The 17,413-nt window shown below is 64.0% G+C and overlaps 1 protein-coding gene across 1 annotated transcript; it reads left to right on the top strand.

Annotated features, from left to right (window-relative positions):
• Positions 1-110: 110 nt before the first annotated feature.
• On the top strand, positions 111-15,643 carry LOC144954790 (uncharacterized; the record flags this gene model as incomplete). Its single annotated transcript, XM_078885213.1, is given in 7 exon segments — positions 111-227; positions 1,596-3,179; positions 3,219-3,866; positions 6,722-6,940; positions 14,699-14,743; positions 14,745-14,826; positions 15,549-15,643. Coding segments are annotated over 6 exon segments (2,562 nt in total), but the record flags the coding sequence as incomplete, so codon positions are not given.
• Positions 15,644-17,413: the final 1,770 nt, after the last annotated feature.

Here is a 17,413-nt window from a genome sequence, read left to right as displayed (position 1 = left end):
GAGGGGTGGGCGGGGCCAGGGGTGGTGGGGTCGGGGTTAAGGGGGGAGGGGGCGGAGCCAGCTACGATGTGGGCGGGGCCAGGGGTGGTGGGGGCGGGGTGAGGGCCGGTTGTGGGCGTCGCCAGAGGAAGCGGTTGGCATCCGAGTCCATCTTGCTGCCCACTCGCTTCTTGCTGGGCGGCAACATCTATGACCCGCTGAACCTCAACAGCCTCCTGGACGAAGAGGTGGGTCCACGCACGGTTTCACGGTGGCTAGGTGGTTGACGCAGGAGGTCGTGGGTTCGATCCCGACCCTGATGAGATGTTCACTACCTCGCCTGGTACACAGGAGGTCGTGGGTTCGATCCCGACCCTGATGAGATGTTAACTACCTCGCCTGGTACGCAGGAGGTCGTGGGTTCGATCCCGACCCTGATGAGATGTTCGCTGCCTCGCCTGGTACGCAGGAGGTCGTGGGTTCGATCCCGACCCTGATGAGATGTTCACTACCTCGCCTGGTACACAGGAGGTCGTGGGTTCGATCCCGACCCTGATGAGATGTTGGATACCTCGCCTGGTGTACAGGAGGTCGTGGGTTCGATCTCGACCCTGATGAGATGTTGGCTACCTCGCCTGGTACGCAGGAGGTCGTGGGTTCGATCCCGACCCTGATGAGATGTTCGCTGCCTCGCCTGGTACACAGGAGGTCGTGGGTTCGATCGCGACCCCGGTGAGATGTTAGATACCTCGCTTGGTACACAGGAGGTCGTGGGTTCGATCCCAACCCTGATGAGATGTTAACTACCTCGCCTGGTACGCAGGAGGTCGTGGGTTCGATCCCGACCCTGATGAGATGTTAACTACCTCGCCTGGTACACAGGAGGTCGTGGGTTCGATCCCAACCCTGATGAGATGTTAACTACCTCGCCTGGTACACAGGAGGTCGTGGGTTCGATCCCGACCCTGATGAGATGTTCGCTGCCTCGCCTGGTACGCAGGAGGTCGTGGGTTCGATCTCGACCCTGATGAGATGTTAGCTACCTCGCCCAGTGGTGGCGGGCGGGGTCCTTACACCTGCTAACAGTGACAACGGATTTCGTTTATAGTTTAGGGTCACGGGGTCGCTAAAGCTGATGGGGTCGCTTTACCTCTGCGTGTCTGTGCGTCTGTCTGTGCGTGTCTGTCGTGTCTGCGCGTCTGTCTGTCTGCGCGTCTGTCTGTCTGTCTGCGCGTCTGTGCGTCTGTGCGTCTGTCTGTGCGTCTGTCTGGGCGTGTGTCTGTGCGTGTCTGTCTGTCTGTGCGTCTGTGCATCTGTGCGTGCGTGTCCGTCCGTGCGTGTCTGTGCGTGCGTGTCTGTCCGTGCGTGTCTGTCCGTGCGTGTGTGTCCGTGCGTGTCTGTCCATGTGTCTGTCCATGCGTGTGTGTCCGTGTGTGTGTCCGTGCGTGTCTGTCCATGTGTCTGTCCGTGCGTGTCTGTCCGTGCGTGTCTGTCCATGTGTCTGTCAATGTGTCTGTCCGTGCGTGTGTGTCCGTGCGTGTGTCCGTGTGTGTGTCCGTGCGTGTCTGTCCGTGCGCGTCTGTCTGTCCGTGTGTGTGCGCGTCTGTGCCCGCCAGGTGAGCCGCGCCCTCAACGCCTTCACCCCTAAGTCGTCGCCGCTGCCGGCGCGCGGCTCGGAGCCGCTGGAGATCGTGGTGCCTCGCGACATCACCGACCCCCTCGACCTCATGACCCCCACCGCCTCCGATGCCGGAGCCGCCCCCAACAGGCGCAACCGCAAGCGCCACCGCAACCGCCACCACCGCAACAACAACAGCAACAACAGCAGCAGCAACAACAACAGCAGCAACAACAACGGCCGGGAGTCGAACTCGGGGGAGTTGGGATCCGACGGAGCGTCGCCCACGACGCGGATTTGCCCGACGACGACGCCGCTGCCGCCGCTGCCGCCACCACCGGCACCACCGCCACCACCGCCACCGGCACCACAACAACAACAACAACAACCGCCACCCCATTTGTCTCTCACCGCGCCGCCCTCCTCCGCCCCGCACCGCGCTCCGTCTCCCCCACGGCGGTCCCTGTCGTGCCCGGCGCTCCCGGCAGCCGGGCTCACCGCGCTCGCCGGCCCGGCCTTCCAGCCGGCGTCGGCGTTGTCGGAGGAGGAGTCGGAGTCGTCGTCGTCGGCGAGGACGAGGGACGAGAGGGACCCGCTGGGCGGCGTGGTGAGCGCCGTGGTGGAGGCCGCGCTGAGAGGGGCGGCGCCGGCGGTGAACGGCGCGGCAGCTCCCGGCATCGGCGGCGTCGGCATCGTCGGTGATGTCGGAGATGCGGCGGTGAGGGTGGCGGTGAGGGCGACGAAGCGTTGCGGCGGGGAGGTCCCTCTGGCCTCGCCGTGCAAGCGGTTAAAGAGATCTCATCCTCATCACCAGCAGCAGCAGCCGGATTCAAGACCGCAGCAGCAGCAGCAGCAGCAGAAACAGCAGCAGCAGAAGCAGGTTTGTAAACAGCAGAAGCAGCAGCAGCAACATAAACAGGACTCGCTGCAGCAGAAGCAGCAGGTTTGTAAACAGAAGCAGCAGCAGCAGCATCATAAACAGGACTCGCTGCAGCAGCAGAAGCAGCAGCAGCAGCAGCAGCCAGACTCAAGACAGAAGCAACAGCAGCAGCAACAGCAACATAAACAGGACTCGTTACAGCAGCAGAAGCAGCAGCAGCAGCAGCAGGAGCCAGATTCAAGACCGAAGCAGCAGCAGCAGCAGCAGCACAGGCTCCACGACCCAAGACAGAAGCACAGGCAGAGACATCAGGATGCACGACATCATCATCAGCAGCAGCAGCAGCAGCGCCAACAGCAGCAGCAGCATCAGCATCAGCAGGGCACCAGCAGCCGCCGAAGCCGACGCACCTTCCAGTACGGCAACTACAGCCGCTACTACGGCTACCGCAACGCGGGCGGATCGGCGGACGCGCGTCTGTCGCTGCTGAGGCCCGAGTGGTTCCGTGGGTGCGACGTGCTGGACTTGGGCTGCAACGCGGGACACGTGGCGCTGAGCGTGGCGCGCGACCTGGGCCCGGCGCGCGTCGTCGGCGTGGACATCGACCCCGCGCTGGTGGCCGCCGCCCGGCGCAACGTGCGGTACTACCTCGCCGGCGGCGGGGGCTGTACGGGGGGAGGGGCGGCCGAGGGTGTTGACGCGGCGGGAGGGAGGGGGGGAGGAAGGGCGACGGTGGGGGAGGCGGTGGTGGCGGTGGAGGAGAGACGTGGGTCTGTGGGGGCGGCGGTGGTGGCGGTGGAGGAGAGACGTGGGTCTGTGGGGGAGGCGGTGGTGGCGGTGGAGGAGAGACGTGAATCGGTGGTTGTGGAGATTCCGGTGGGGGTGGAGACTCCGGTGGTTGTAGAGGTGCCGGTAGCGATGGAGGAGAGACGTGAATCGGTGGGGGTGGAGACTCCGGTAGCGATGGAGGGGAGCCGTGAGCCGGTGGTTGTGGAGGCTCCGCTGGGGGTTGTGGAGACTCCGGTAGCGATGGAGGGGAGCGGGCGGCGCTGCACCGGGCAGGGTGAGCTCGGCGCTTCGGCCGGGACGGCTGGTGGAGCGGCGACGGTGGACGGTGAGGAGGAGATGGAGGAGATGGAGGAGACGTCCACCCGGCGGGCCGAATCCTCGTCGCGAGTCTCCACCACCGGGGTTGGTCAAGCGACCGACGGCGCGATGGAGATCGGCACGGGAGCCGTGCTGGTGGAGCAGGTGGAGCAGGTGGAGCAGGTGGAGGTGGAGGTGGAGACGCCGCTGGGCTCCTCTGTGAGCGGGGCGGCGGTGAGCGGAGCGGCGGGGGCGCTGCCCCAGGCCGTGCCACGCTTTCCTGCCAACGTCACCTTCGTGCAGGTGTGGGGGGGGTGGGTGTGTGTGTGGGGGGTGTGTGTGGGGGGTGTGTGTGGGGGTGTGTGTGGGGGTGTGTGTGGGGGTGTGTGTGGGGGTGTGTGTGGGGGGGGTGTGTGTGGGGGGGGTGTGTGTGGGGGGGGTGGGTGTGTGTGTGGGGGTGTGTGTGGGGGGGGTGGGTGTGTGTGTGGGGGTGTGTGTGGGGGTGTGTGTGGGGGTGTGTGTGGGGGGGGTGGGTGTGTGTGGGGTGTGTGTGTGGGGGTGTGTGTGGGGGTGTTTGCCTCAATGGCCCGCGATCACAAATCTGATGAAAGTTGCAAGTGAGAATTTCATCGTCGCTTGCGGCTGGGGTTTGCATCGTCCCCCACTCCTCCTGATGTCGAGGGTAAATGGGCGAGGTTTAGGACTGTGGCTCATGCAGCTGCAATGGCTGCTTTGGGTACGCGGTCCAGACCTCCCCAGAGACCCTGGCTGACGGAGGAGGTGTTCAGGATAGTTGAGAAAAAGCGACAGGCCCACTCTCATCGGCTACAGCATCCCACGTCAGAGAATGAGGAGGCTTACCGCAGCCTTCGCTCGGAGATTCGGAGAGCCGTGAGGCGCTGCAAGGATGGGTGGTGGTCGCGGGTTGCTGAGGAGATGGAGTCTGCCTCAGTGGCCCGCGATCACAAATCACTATTTAACTCCATCAAAAAAGTAACCTGCAGCGCCACACCTATTACCATCATTAGGGGAAAATATGGTGATCCAATCTCCGACCCCCAGGAACAGGTTTGCAGATTTGCTGAGCATTTTTGTGAGGTCCTGGGGGAGGGGAAATCTCTCGACATGGGAAACATCGTGGCACAAAGTGGGGATGACCCTGCTGAGGCTGCGGTGCCTCAAATATTGGAGGAGGAAGTCACCCCCTGTGAGTGGCTGGCTGAGGTGCCATCTGTTGAGGAAGTACTGAAGGCGATCCAGAGTCTGATACCAGGAAAGGCACCGGGCAGAGATGATCTCCCAAGCGAAATGCTGAGGGAGGGTGGCGTTTGTGCACAGACTGCCCTACGTGACATCATAACAACAGTCTGGACCACTGGACGGGTTCCGCAGGATTGGAAGGATGCCCTGGTGGTCCCCCTCTTTAAGTAGGGGGACCGCACAGACTGTAACAACTACAGGGGCATCTCACTCCTCAGTGTGTCGGGAAAGGTCCTGGCAAGGATTATTCAACATCGCCTTGCCAGGCACGCTGAGGAGAGGCTTGTGGAGCCCCAAAGTGGTTTCAGGAAAGGGCGGTCCTGCACAGATGCCATATTTTCTGTCCGCCTGCTACAGCAGAGGTATAGGGAATTCCAAGAAGACCTACATCTCTGCTTTATTGACCTGGTCAAGGCCTATGATACCATCAGTAGGCCTGGGCTCTGGGTTGTTCTTCGTGCTTTCGGAGTCCCTGACCCTCTGCTCACGATCATTAAGGACCTTCATGATGGTGAGCGGGCCCGGGTAAAACTACGTGGCCGGGAGTCGGAGCATTTCCCTGTTCACCTTGGGGTGCGACAGGGATGTCCTCTGGCTCCCACATTATTGAACATATTTTTCGACCGCGTAGTTCGTGAAGCCTTCGATGGCTGTGCCGGAGGAATTTCCATCTGGTGCAGATACAATGGGAGGCTGATCGAAATAAAATAAAAATAATTAATTTTATTTCCATTATTGCTTTTAGTAATTTTTTATTTAAATGTTTTAACCTGCGTAGTGACTTTACCGAAAAAACCTCAGAGTATCTGCCGGACTAAAACGTGTGTGCGTGTCTGTCTCCGTATCCCCCCCCCCCGCCCCCGTGTCTCCCCCCCCCGTGTCCCACCCCCCCTCGTGTCTCTCCATGTCCCCCTCCCCCCCCCTGTGTCTCTCCGTGTCACCCCCCATGTCTCACTGTCCCCCCGTGTCTCTCCGTTTCACCCCCATGTCTCACTGCGTCCCCCCGTGTCTCTCCGTGTGTCCCCCCTGTGTCTCTCCCCCCCCCCCCGTGTTCTCTCCCTGCCCTCCACCCACACCGCCCCCCGCCCCCCCCCGTGTCTCTCCCCGCACCCCCCCGTGTCTCCCTGCCTCCCCCCCGCATCTCTCCCCGCCCCCCCCCCCGTGTCTCTCCCCGCCCCCCCCCCCCGTGTCTCTCCCCGCCCCCCCCCCCCGTGTCTCTCCCCCCCCCCGTGTCTCTCCGTGTCCCCCCCGTGTCTCACCGCCCCCCTCCCCCGCGTCTTTCCCCGCCCTCCACCACCCCCCCCACCCCCGTGTCTCTCCCCCCCCCCGTGTCTCTCCGTGTCACCCCCCCCCCCGTGTCTCTCTGTGTGTCCCACCCGTGTCTCTCCCCGCCCCCCCCCCCTGCGTCTCTCCCCGCCCTCCACCCCCCCCCACCCCCGCGTCTCTCCCCGCCCTCCACCCACACCCCCCGCCCCCCCCCGCGTCTCTCCCCGCCCTCCACCCCCCCCGCGTCTCTCCCCGCCCTCCACCCACACCCCCCGCCCCCCCCCGCGTCTCTCCCCGCCCTCCTCCACCCCCGCGTCTCTCCCCGCCCTCCACCCACACCCCCCCCCCCCCCCGCGTCTCTCCCCGCCCTCCACCCCCCCCGCGTCTCTCCCCGCCCTCCACCCACACCCCCCGCCCCCCCCCGCGTCTCTCCCCGCCCTCCACCCCCCCCCGCGTCTCTCCCCGCCCTCCACCCACACCCCCCGCCCCCCCCGCGTCTCTCCCCGCCCTCCACCCCCCCCGCGTCTCTCCCCGCCCTCCACCCACACCCCCCGCCCCCCCCCGCGTCTCTCCCCGCCCTCCTCCACCCCCGCGTCTCTCCCCGCCCTCCTCCACCCCCCGTGTCTCCCCAGGGCAACTACGTGGTGGAGAGTGACGAGCTGGTGGAGCTGCAGCGTCCGCAGTTCGACACGGTGCTGTGCCTCAGCCTCACCAAGTGGGTGCACCTCAACTGGGGCGACGCCGGCCTGCGCCGCCTCTTCCGCCGCGCCTTCCTGCACCTGCGGCCCGGCGGGCGCCTGCTGCTCGAGCCCCAGCCCTGGGCCTCGTACCGCAAGCGGCGGCGCCTCACGGTGAGGGGCGCTCGCTCGCACGCACGCAGACTCGCTCGCACGCACGTAGGCTTGCTCGCACGCACGCAGACTCGCTCGCTCGCACGTAGACTCGCTCGCACGCAGGCTCACTCGCACGCACGTAGACTCGCTCGCACGCACGTAGACTCGCTCGCACGCACGCAGGCTCGCTCGCACGCACGTAGGCTCGCTCGCTCGCACGCAGGCTCGCTCGCACGCACGCAGGCTCGCTCGCACGCACGCAGGCTCGCTCGCACGCACGTAGGCTCGCTCGCACGCAGACTCGCTCGCACGCACGTAGACTCGCTCGCACGCACGCAGACTCGCTCGCACGCAGACTCGCTCGCACGCACGCAGACTCGCTCGCACGCACGTAGACTCGCTCGCTCGCACGCAGACTCGCTCGCACGCACGTAGACTCGCTCGCACGCACGCAGACTCGCTCGCACGCAGACTCGCTCGCACGCACGCAGACTCGCTCGCACGCACGTAGACTCGCTCGCTCGCACGCAGACTCGCTCGCACGCACGTAGACTCGCACGCACGCAGACTCGCTCGCACGCAGACTCGCTCGCACGCACGCAGACTTGCTCGCACGCACGTAGACTCGCACGCACGCAAGCAGACTCGCTCGCACGCACGCAGACTCGCACGCACGTAGACTCGCTCGCACGCACGCAGACTCGCTCGCACGCACGTAGACTCGCTCGCTCGCACGCAGACTCGCTCGCACGCATGCAGACTCGCTCGCACGCACGCAGACTCGCACGCACGTAGACTCGCTCGCACGCACGCAGACTCGCACGCACGCAGACTCGCTCGCACGCACGTAGACTCGCTCGCTCGCACGCAGACTCGCTCGCACGCACGCAGGCTCGCTCGCTCGCAGGCAGACTCGCTCGCACGCAGGCTCGCTCGCACGCAGGCTCGCTCGCACGCACGTAGACTCGCTCGCTCGCACGCAGACTCGCTCGCACGCACGTAGACTCGCTCGCACGCACGCAGACTCGCTCGCACGCAGACTCGCTCGCACGCACGCAGACTCGCTCGCACGCACGTAGACTCGCACGCACGCACGTAGACTCGCTCGCACGCACGTAGACTCGCTCGCACGCAGACTCGCTCGCACGCACGTAGACTCGCTCGCACGCAGACTCGCTCGCACGCAGACTCGCTCGCACGCAGACTCGCTCGCACGCAGACTCGCTCGCACGCACGTAGACTCGCTCGCACGCAGACTCGCTCGCACGCACGCAGACTCGCTCGCACGCACGCACGTAGACTCGCTCGCACGCACGCAGACTCGCTCGCACGCACGCAGACTCGCTCGCTCGCACGCAGACTCGCTCGCACGCACGCACGTAGACTCGCTCGCACGCACGCAGACTCGCTCGCACGCACGCAGACTCGCTCGCTCGCACGCAGACTCGCTCGCACGCACGCAGACTCGCTCGCACGCAGACTCGCTCGCACGCACGCAGACTCGCTCGCTCGCACGCAGACTCGCTCGCTCGCACGCAGACTTGCTCGCACGCACGCAGACTCGCTCGCACGCACGCAGACTCGCTCGCTCGCACGCAGACTCGCTCGCTCGCACGCAGACTCGCTCGCTCGCACGCAGACTCGCTCGCACGCACGCAGACTCACTCGCTCGCACGCTCTCACACACGCTCTCACACTCGCTCGCACACTCGCTCTCACACACGCTCGCTCGCACGCAGACTCGCAGTGGAGACGTTGACTTTGTGGTGGATGTGACGGTTGTGACGTTGGTGGTGGTGACGGTGGTGGTGGTGCTTGTGATGACGGTGGTGCTGGTGATGACGGTGGTGCTGGTGGTGACGGTGGTGGTGGTGATGACGGTGGTGGTGGTGATGACGGTGGTGCTGGTGGTGATGGTGGTGGTGGTGATGGTGGTGGTGGTGATGACGGTGGTGCTGGTGGTGACGGTGGTGCTGGTGGTGACGGTGGTGGTGGTGATGACGGTGGTGCTGGTGATGACGGTGGTGGTGATGGTGGTGGTGGTGATGACGGTGGTGGTGGTGGTGATGGTGGTGGTGGTGATGACGGTGGTGGTGGTGATGACGGTGGTGGTGGTGATGACGGTGGTGCTGGTGGTGACGGTGGTGGTGGTGATGACGGTGGTGGTGGTGATGACGGTGGTGCTGGTGGTGACGGTGGTGCTGGTGATGACGGTGGTGCTGGTGATGACGGTGGTGGTGGTGATGACGGTGGTGCTGGTGATGACGGTGGTGGTGGTGATGACGGTGGTGGTGGTGATGACGGTGGTGCTGGTGATGATGGTGGTGGTGGTGATGACGGTGGTGGTGGTGATGACGGTGGTGCTGGTGATGATGGTGGTGCTGGTGATGACGGTGGTGCTGGTGATGATGGTGGTGGTGGTGATGACGGTGGTGGTGGTGATGATGGTGGTGCTGGTGATGATGGTGGTGGTGGTGATGACGGTGGTGGTGGTGATGACGGTGGTGCTGGTGATGATGGTGGTGGTGGTGATGACGGTGGTGGTGGTGATGACGGTGGTGCTGGTGATGACGGTGGTGCTGGTGATGACGGTGGTGCTGGTGGTGACGGTGGTGGTGGTGGTGACGGTGGTGGTGGTGATGACGGTGGTGGTGGTGATGACGGTGGTGGTGGTGATGACGGTGGTGCTGGTGATGACGGTGGTGGTGGTGATGACGGTGGTGCTGGTGATGACGGTGGTGCTGGTGATGACGGTGGTGCTGGTGGTGACGGTGGTGGTGGTGGTGACGGTGGTGGTGGTGATGACGGTGGTGGTGGTGATGACGGTGGTGGTGGTGATGACGGTGGTGCTGGTGATGACGGTGGTGCTGACGGTGGTGCTGGTGGTGACGGTGGTGCTGGTGGTGACGGTGGTGCTGGTGATGACGGTGGTGCTGGTGATGACGGTGGTGCTGGTGGTGACGGTGGTGCTGACGGTGGTGCTGGTGATGACGGTGGTGCTGGTGATGACGGTGGTGCTGGTGATGACGGTGGTGCTGGTGATGACGGTGGTGCTGGTGGTGACGGTGGTGCTGGTGATGATGATGGTGGTGGTGATGATGATGGTGGTGCTGGTGGTGACGGTGGTGCTGGTGATGACGGTGGTGCTGGTGATGATGACGGTGGTGCTGGTGATGATGGTGGTGCTGGTGATGACGGTGGTGCTGGTGATGACGGTGGTGCTGGTGATGACGGTGGTGGTGGTGATGATGATGGTGGTGCTGGTGGTGACGGTGGTGCTGGTGATGACGGTGGTGCTGGTGATGACGGTGGTGCTGGTGATGACGGTGGTGGTGGTGGTGACGGTGGTGCTGGTGGTGACGGTGGTGGTGGTGATGACGGTGGTGGTGGTGGTGACGGTGGTGCTGGTGGTGACGGTGGTGGTGGTGGTGACGGTGGTGCTGGTGATGACGGTGGTGCTGGTGGTGACGGTGGTGCTGGTGATGACGGTGGTGCTGGTGGTGACGGTGGTGCTGGTGGTGACGGTGGTGCTGGTGATGACGGTGGTGGTGGTGATGACGGTGGTGCTGGTGGTGACGGTGGTGCTGGTGGTGACGGTGGTGCTGGTGATGACGGTGGTGCTGGTGATGACGGTGGTGCTGGTGATGACGGTGGTGGTGGTGATGACGGTGGTGCTGGTGATGACGGTGGTGCTGGTGGTGACGGTGGTGCTGGTGGTGATGACGGTGGTGCTGGTGATGACGGTGGTGCTGGTGATGATGGTGGTGGTGGTGATGACGGTGGTGCTGGTGATGACGGTGGTGCTGGTGATGACGGTGGTGCTGGTGATGACGGTGGTGCTGGTGATGACGGTGGTGGTGGTGATGACGGTGGTGCTGGTGGTGACGGTGGTGCTGGTGGTGACGGTGGTGCTGGTGATGACGGTGGTGGTGGTGATGACGGTGGTGCTGGTGATGATGGTGGTGCTGGTGATGACGGTGGTGCTGATGGTGATGGTGGTGGTGGTGATGACGGTGGTGCTGGTGATGACGGTGGTGCTGATGGTGATGGTGGTGGTGGTGATGATGGTGGTGCTGGTGATGACGGTGGTGCTGGTGATGACGGTGGTGGTGGTGATGACGGTGGTGCTGGTGATGACGGTGGTGCTGGTGATGATGGTGGTGGTGGTGATGACGGTGGTGCTGGTGATGACGGTGGTGCTGATGGTGATGGTGGTGGTGGTGATGATGGTGGTGCTGGTGATGACGGTGGTGCTGGTGATGATGATGGTGGTGGTGGTGGTGATGACGGTGGTGCTGGTGATGACGGTGGTGCTGGTGATGACGGTGGTGGTGGTGATGACGGTGGTGGTGGTGATGACGGTGGTGCTGGTGATGACGGTGGTGCTGGTGATGACGGTGGTGGTGGTGATGACGGTGGTGCTGGTGGTGACGGTGGTGGTGGTGATGACGGTGGTGCTGGTGATGACGGTGGTGCTGGTCATGATGGTGGTGGTGGTGATGACGGTGGTGGTGGTGATGACGGTGGTGCTGGTGATGACGGTGGTGCTGGTGATGACGGTGGTGCTGGTGGTGACGGTGGTGGTGGTGGTGACGGTGGTGGTGGTGATGACGGTGGTGGTGGTGATGACGGTGGTGGTGGTGATGACGGTGGTGCTGGTGATGACGGTGGTGGTGGTGATGACGGTGGTGCTGGTGATGACGGTGGTGCTGGTGATGACGGTGGTGCTGGTGGTGACGGTGGTGGTGGTGGTGACGGTGGTGGTGGTGATGACGGTGGTGGTGGTGATGACGGTGGTGGTGGTGATGACGGTGGTGCTGGTGATGACGGTGGTGCTGACGGTGGTGCTGGTGGTGACGGTGGTGCTGGTGGTGACGGTGGTGCTGGTGATGACGGTGGTGCTGGTGATGACGGTGGTGCTGGTGGTGACGGTGGTGCTGACGGTGGTGCTGGTGATGACGGTGGTGCTGGTGATGACGGTGGTGCTGGTGATGACGGTGGTGCTGGTGATGACGGTGGTGCTGGTGGTGACGGTGGTGCTGGTGATGATGATGGTGGTGGTGATGATGATGGTGGTGCTGGTGGTGACGGTGGTGCTGGTGATGACGGTGGTGCTGGTGATGATGACGGTGGTGCTGGTGATGATGGTGGTGCTGGTGATGACGGTGGTGCTGGTGATGACGGTGGTGCTGGTGATGACGGTGGTGGTGGTGATGATGATGGTGGTGCTGGTGGTGACGGTGGTGCTGGTGATGACGGTGGTGCTGGTGATGACGGTGGTGCTGGTGATGACGGTGGTGGTGGTGGTGACGGTGGTGCTGGTGGTGACGGTGGTGGTGGTGATGACGGTGGTGGTGGTGGTGACGGTGGTGCTGGTGGTGACGGTGGTGGTGGTGGTGACGGTGGTGCTGGTGATGACGGTGGTGCTGGTGGTGACGGTGGTGCTGGTGATGACGGTGGTGCTGGTGGTGACGGTGGTGCTGGTGGTGACGGTGGTGCTGGTGATGACGGTGGTGGTGGTGATGACGGTGGTGCTGGTGGTGACGGTGGTGCTGGTGGTGACGGTGGTGCTGGTGATGACGGTGGTGCTGGTGATGACGGTGGTGCTGGTGATGACGGTGGTGGTGGTGATGACGGTGGTGCTGGTGATGACGGTGGTGCTGGTGGTGACGGTGGTGCTGGTGGTGATGACGGTGGTGCTGGTGATGACGGTGGTGCTGGTGATGATGGTGGTGGTGGTGATGACGGTGGTGCTGGTGATGACGGTGGTGCTGGTGATGACGGTGGTGCTGGTGATGACGGTGGTGCTGGTGATGACGGTGGTGGTGGTGATGACGGTGGTGCTGGTGGTGACGGTGGTGCTGGTGGTGACGGTGGTGCTGGTGGTGACGGTGGTGGTGGTGATGACGGTGGTGCTGGTGGTGACGGTGGTGCTGGTGATGACGGTGGTGCTGGTGATGACGGTGTGTGCTGGTGATGACGGTGGTGCTGGTGATGACGGTGGTGGTGGTGATGACGGTGGTGCTGGTGGTGACGGTGGTGCTGGTGGTGACGGTGGTGCTGGTGATGATGACGGTGGTGCTGGTGATGACGGTGGTGCTGGTGATGACGGTGGTGCTGGTGATGACGGTGGTGCTGGTGGTGACGGTGGTGCTGGTGATGACGGTGGTGGTGGTGATGACGGTGGTGCTGGTGATGACGGTGGTGCTGGTGATGACGGTGGTGCTGGTGATGACGGTGGTGCTGGTGATGACGGTGGTGCTGGTGATGACGGTGGTGCTGGTGATGACGGTGGTGCTGGTGATGACGGTGGTGGTGGTGATGACGGTGGTGCTGGTGGTGACGGTGGTGCTGGTGGTGACGGTGGTGCTGGTGATGATGACGGTGGTGCTGGTGATGACGGTGGTGCTGGTGATGACGGTGGTGCTGGTGGTGACGGTGGTGCTGGTGGTGACGGTGGTGCTGGTGATGACGGTGGTGCTGGTGATGACGGTGGTGCTGGTGATGACGGTGGTGCTGGTGATGACGGTGGTGGTGGTGATGACGGTGGTGCTGGTGATGACGGTGGTGCTGGTGAATGACGGTGGTGCTGGTGATGACGGTGGTGCTGGTGATGACGGTGGTGGTGGTGATGACGGTGGTGCTGGTGGTGACGGTGGTGCTGGTGATGATGACGGTGGTGCTGGTGATGACGGTGGTGCTGGTGATGACGGTGGTGCTGGTGATGACGGTGGTGCTGGTGATGACGGTGGTGGTGGTGATGACGGTGGTGCTGGTGATGACGGTGGTGCTGGTGATGACGGTGGTGCTGGTGATGACGGTGGTGCTGGTGATGACGGTGGTGCTGGTGATGATGGTGGTGCATGTGATGACGGTGGTGGTGGTGATGACGGTGGTGCTGACGGTGGTGGGTGGTGATGACGGTGGTGCTGGTGATGATGGTGGTGCTGGTGATGATGGTGGTGCTGGTGATGATGGTGGTGCTTGTGATGACGGTGGTGCTGGTGATGATGGTGGTGCATGTGATGACGGTGGTGCTGGTGATGATGGTGGTGCTTGTGATGACGGTGGTGCTGGTGATGACGGTGGTGCTGGTGATGATGGTGGTGCTTGTGATGACGGTGGTGCTGGTGATGACGGTGGTGCTGGTGATGATGGTGGTGCTGGTGATGATGATGGTGGTGGTGGTGCTGGTGATGACGGTGGTGCTGGTGATGATGGTGGTGCTGGTGATGATGGTGGTGGTGGTGCTGGTGGTGACGGTGGTGCTGGTGGTGACGGTGGTGCTGGTGATGACGGTGGTGCTGGTGATGATGGTGGTGGTGGTGATGACGGTGGTGGTGGTGATGACGGTGGTGGTGATGACGGTGGTGGTGGTGATGACGGTGGTGCTGGTGGTGTGCTGGTGATGACGGTGGTGGTGGTGATGACGGTGGTGCTGGTGATGACGGTGGTGCTGGTGATGACGGTGGTGCTGGTGGTGACGGTGGTGCTGGTGGTGACGGTGGTGCTGGTGGTGACGGTGGTGCTGGTGGTGACGGTGGTGGTGGTGGTGGTGGTTGTGACGGTGGTGGTGGTTGGTGGTGACGGTGGCGGTGGTTGTGGCGGTGGTGGTGGTGACAGTGGTTGTGGTGGTGTTTGGTGCTTGTGCTTGTGGTAACGGTTGTTGTGGTGGTGGTGGTGGTTGTGACGGTGGTGGTGGTGGTGGTGGTGGTGACGGTGGTGCTGGTGGTGACGGTGGTGCTGGTGGTGACGGTGGTGCTGGTGGTGGTGCAGGAGGTGACGACGCGTCACTACGCAGAGATCCGCGTGAGGCCTGAGGCCCTTCGTGCCGTTGCTGCTGTCGCCTGCCGTGGGCTTCAGCTCCGTGGAGACGCTGGGAGACGCCACCCACACCAAGCCTGGTACGGGGGGGGGGGGGGGGCACGGGGGGGGGGTACGGGGGGGGGGGGCGCGGGGGGGGTACGGGGGGGGGCACACGGGGGGGGGTACGGGGGGGGGTACGGGGGGGGGCGCGGGGGGAGGCGCGGGGGGGGGACACACAGGGGAACTGATGCTGAACTCTCCCTCCCCACCCGTCCCTCCCCCTCTCCCCCCCCCCCTCTTCCTCCCCCCCTCTCTGTCCCCCCCCCTCTGTCCCCCCCCCTCTGTCCCCCCTTATCCCCCTCCCCCGCCCTCCCCCGCCCTCCCCCCCCCCTCCCCCGCCCTCCCCCCCCCCTCCTCTGTTCCCCCCCCTCTCTCTCCCCCCCCCTCTGCCTCCCCCCTCTCCCTCCCGCCCCTCTCCCCCCGTCCCTCCCTCCCCCTCTCTCCCTCCACTTCCCTCCCCTCTCCCTCCCCTCTCCCCTCTCTCCCCCCCCTCCCCTTCCCCCCCCCCCGTCCCTCCCTCCCCTCTCCCTCCCCCTCTCTCCCTCCCCATCCCCCCCTCCACCCCCTCCCCTCTCCCCTCTCCCCCCCCCCTCTCCCCCCCCCCCCGTCCCTCCCTCCCCTCTCTCCCTCCCCATCCCCCCCTCCACCCCCTCCCCTCTCCCCTCTCCCCTCTCCCCCCCCCCCCCTCTTCCCCCCCCCCGTCCCTCCCTCCCCCCTCTCTCCCTCCCCATCCCCCCCTCCACCCCCTCTCCCTCCGCAGGGTTCTGTCGCCCCATCTACGCCCTGCACAAAGCGGCGGAGGCTGAGGCTGAGGCTCGCTCCCCCGGGGCAGCAGCAGCAGCAGCAGGAGGGGGGGCAGCAGCAGGGGGAGGGGGGGCAGCGGGAGGGGGGGCAGCAGCAGCAGCAGGAGGGGGGGCAGCAGCAGGGGGAGGGGGGGGCAGCGGGAGGGGGGGCAGCAGCAGGGGGAGGGGGGGCAGCGGGAGGGGGGGCAGCAGCAGGGGGAGGGGGGGGCTGCAGCAGGGGGAGACTGAGTTGGGACCTCCTCCTCATCGCCGTCTTCACGAGAAGCAGAAGCAGCAGCAGCAGCTACCACCCACTCACCCCCACACTCACTCACTCACCCACTCACTCACCCACTCACTCACCCACTCACACACTCACTCACTCACTCACCCACCCACTCACCCCCACACACACTCACCCACTTACTCACCCCCACACACACTCACTCACTTACTCACTCACCCACTCACTCACTCACCCACTCACTCACTCACCCACTCACTCACCCCCACACACACTCACCCACTCACTCACCCACTCACTCACTCACTCACCCACTCACTCACCCCCACACACACTCACTCACTTACTCACCCCCACACACACTCACTCACTTACTTACCCACTCACTCACCCACTCACTCACTCACTCACCCACTCACTCACCCCCACACACACTCACTCACTTACTCACCCCCACACTCACCTCCACACTTACTCACTCACCCCCACTCTCACTCACTCACCCCCACACTCACTCACCCACTTCACTCACTCACTCACACCACTCACTCACTCACACCCCACACTCACCTCCACACTCACTCACTTACTCACTCACTCACCCACTCACTCACCCCCACACTCACTCACTCACTCACCCACACACACACTCACTCACCCACTCACCCCCACTCACACTCACTCACCCACTCACTCACTCACCCACTCACTCACCCACTCACTCACCCCCACACACACTCACTCACTTACTCACTCACCCACTCACTCACTCACTCACCCACTCACTCACCCCCACACACACTCACTCACTTACTCACTCACCCACTCACTCACCCACTCACTCACATCACTCACTCACCCACTCACTCACCCCCACAACACACTCACTCACTTACTCACCCCCACACTCACCTCCACACTTACTCACTCACCCCCACTCTCACTCACTCACCCCCACACTCACTCACCCACTCACTCACTCACTCACCCACTCACTCACTCACCCCCACACTCACCTCCACACTCACTCACTTACTCACTCACCCACTCACTCACCCCCACACTCACTCACTCACCCACACACACACTCACTCACCCACTCACCCCCACTCACACTCACTCACCCACTCACTCACTCACTCACACCACTCACTCACCCCCACACACACTCACTCACCCACTCACTCACTCACCCACTCACTCACCCCCACACACACTCACTCACTTACTCACTCACCCACTCACTCACTCACCCACTCACTCACTCACCCACTCACTCACCCCCACACACACTCACTCACTTACTCACCCCCACACTCACCTCCACACTTACTCACTCACCCCCACTCTCACTCACTCACCCCCACACTCACTCACCCACTCACTCACTCACTCACCCACTCACTCACCCCCACACTCACCTCCACACTCACTCACTTACTCACTCACTCACCCACTCACTCACCCCCACACTCACTCACTCACTCACCCCCACACTCACTCACTCACTCACCCACACACTCACTCACTCACTCGCCCCCACACTCACCTCCACACTCACTCACTCACCTCACCCCCACACTCACTCACTCACTCACT

This window comes from Lampetra fluviatilis, unplaced genomic scaffold, assembly GCF_964198595.1.
Source record: "Lampetra fluviatilis unplaced genomic scaffold, kcLamFluv1.1 SCAFFOLD_270, whole genome shotgun sequence".
NCBI classification, from domain to species: Eukaryota; Metazoa; Chordata; class Hyperoartia; order Petromyzontiformes; family Petromyzontidae; genus Lampetra; species Lampetra fluviatilis.
The sequence above is the reverse complement of the archived record's forward strand: the minus strand, read 5'-3'. Positions and strand labels throughout refer to the sequence as shown.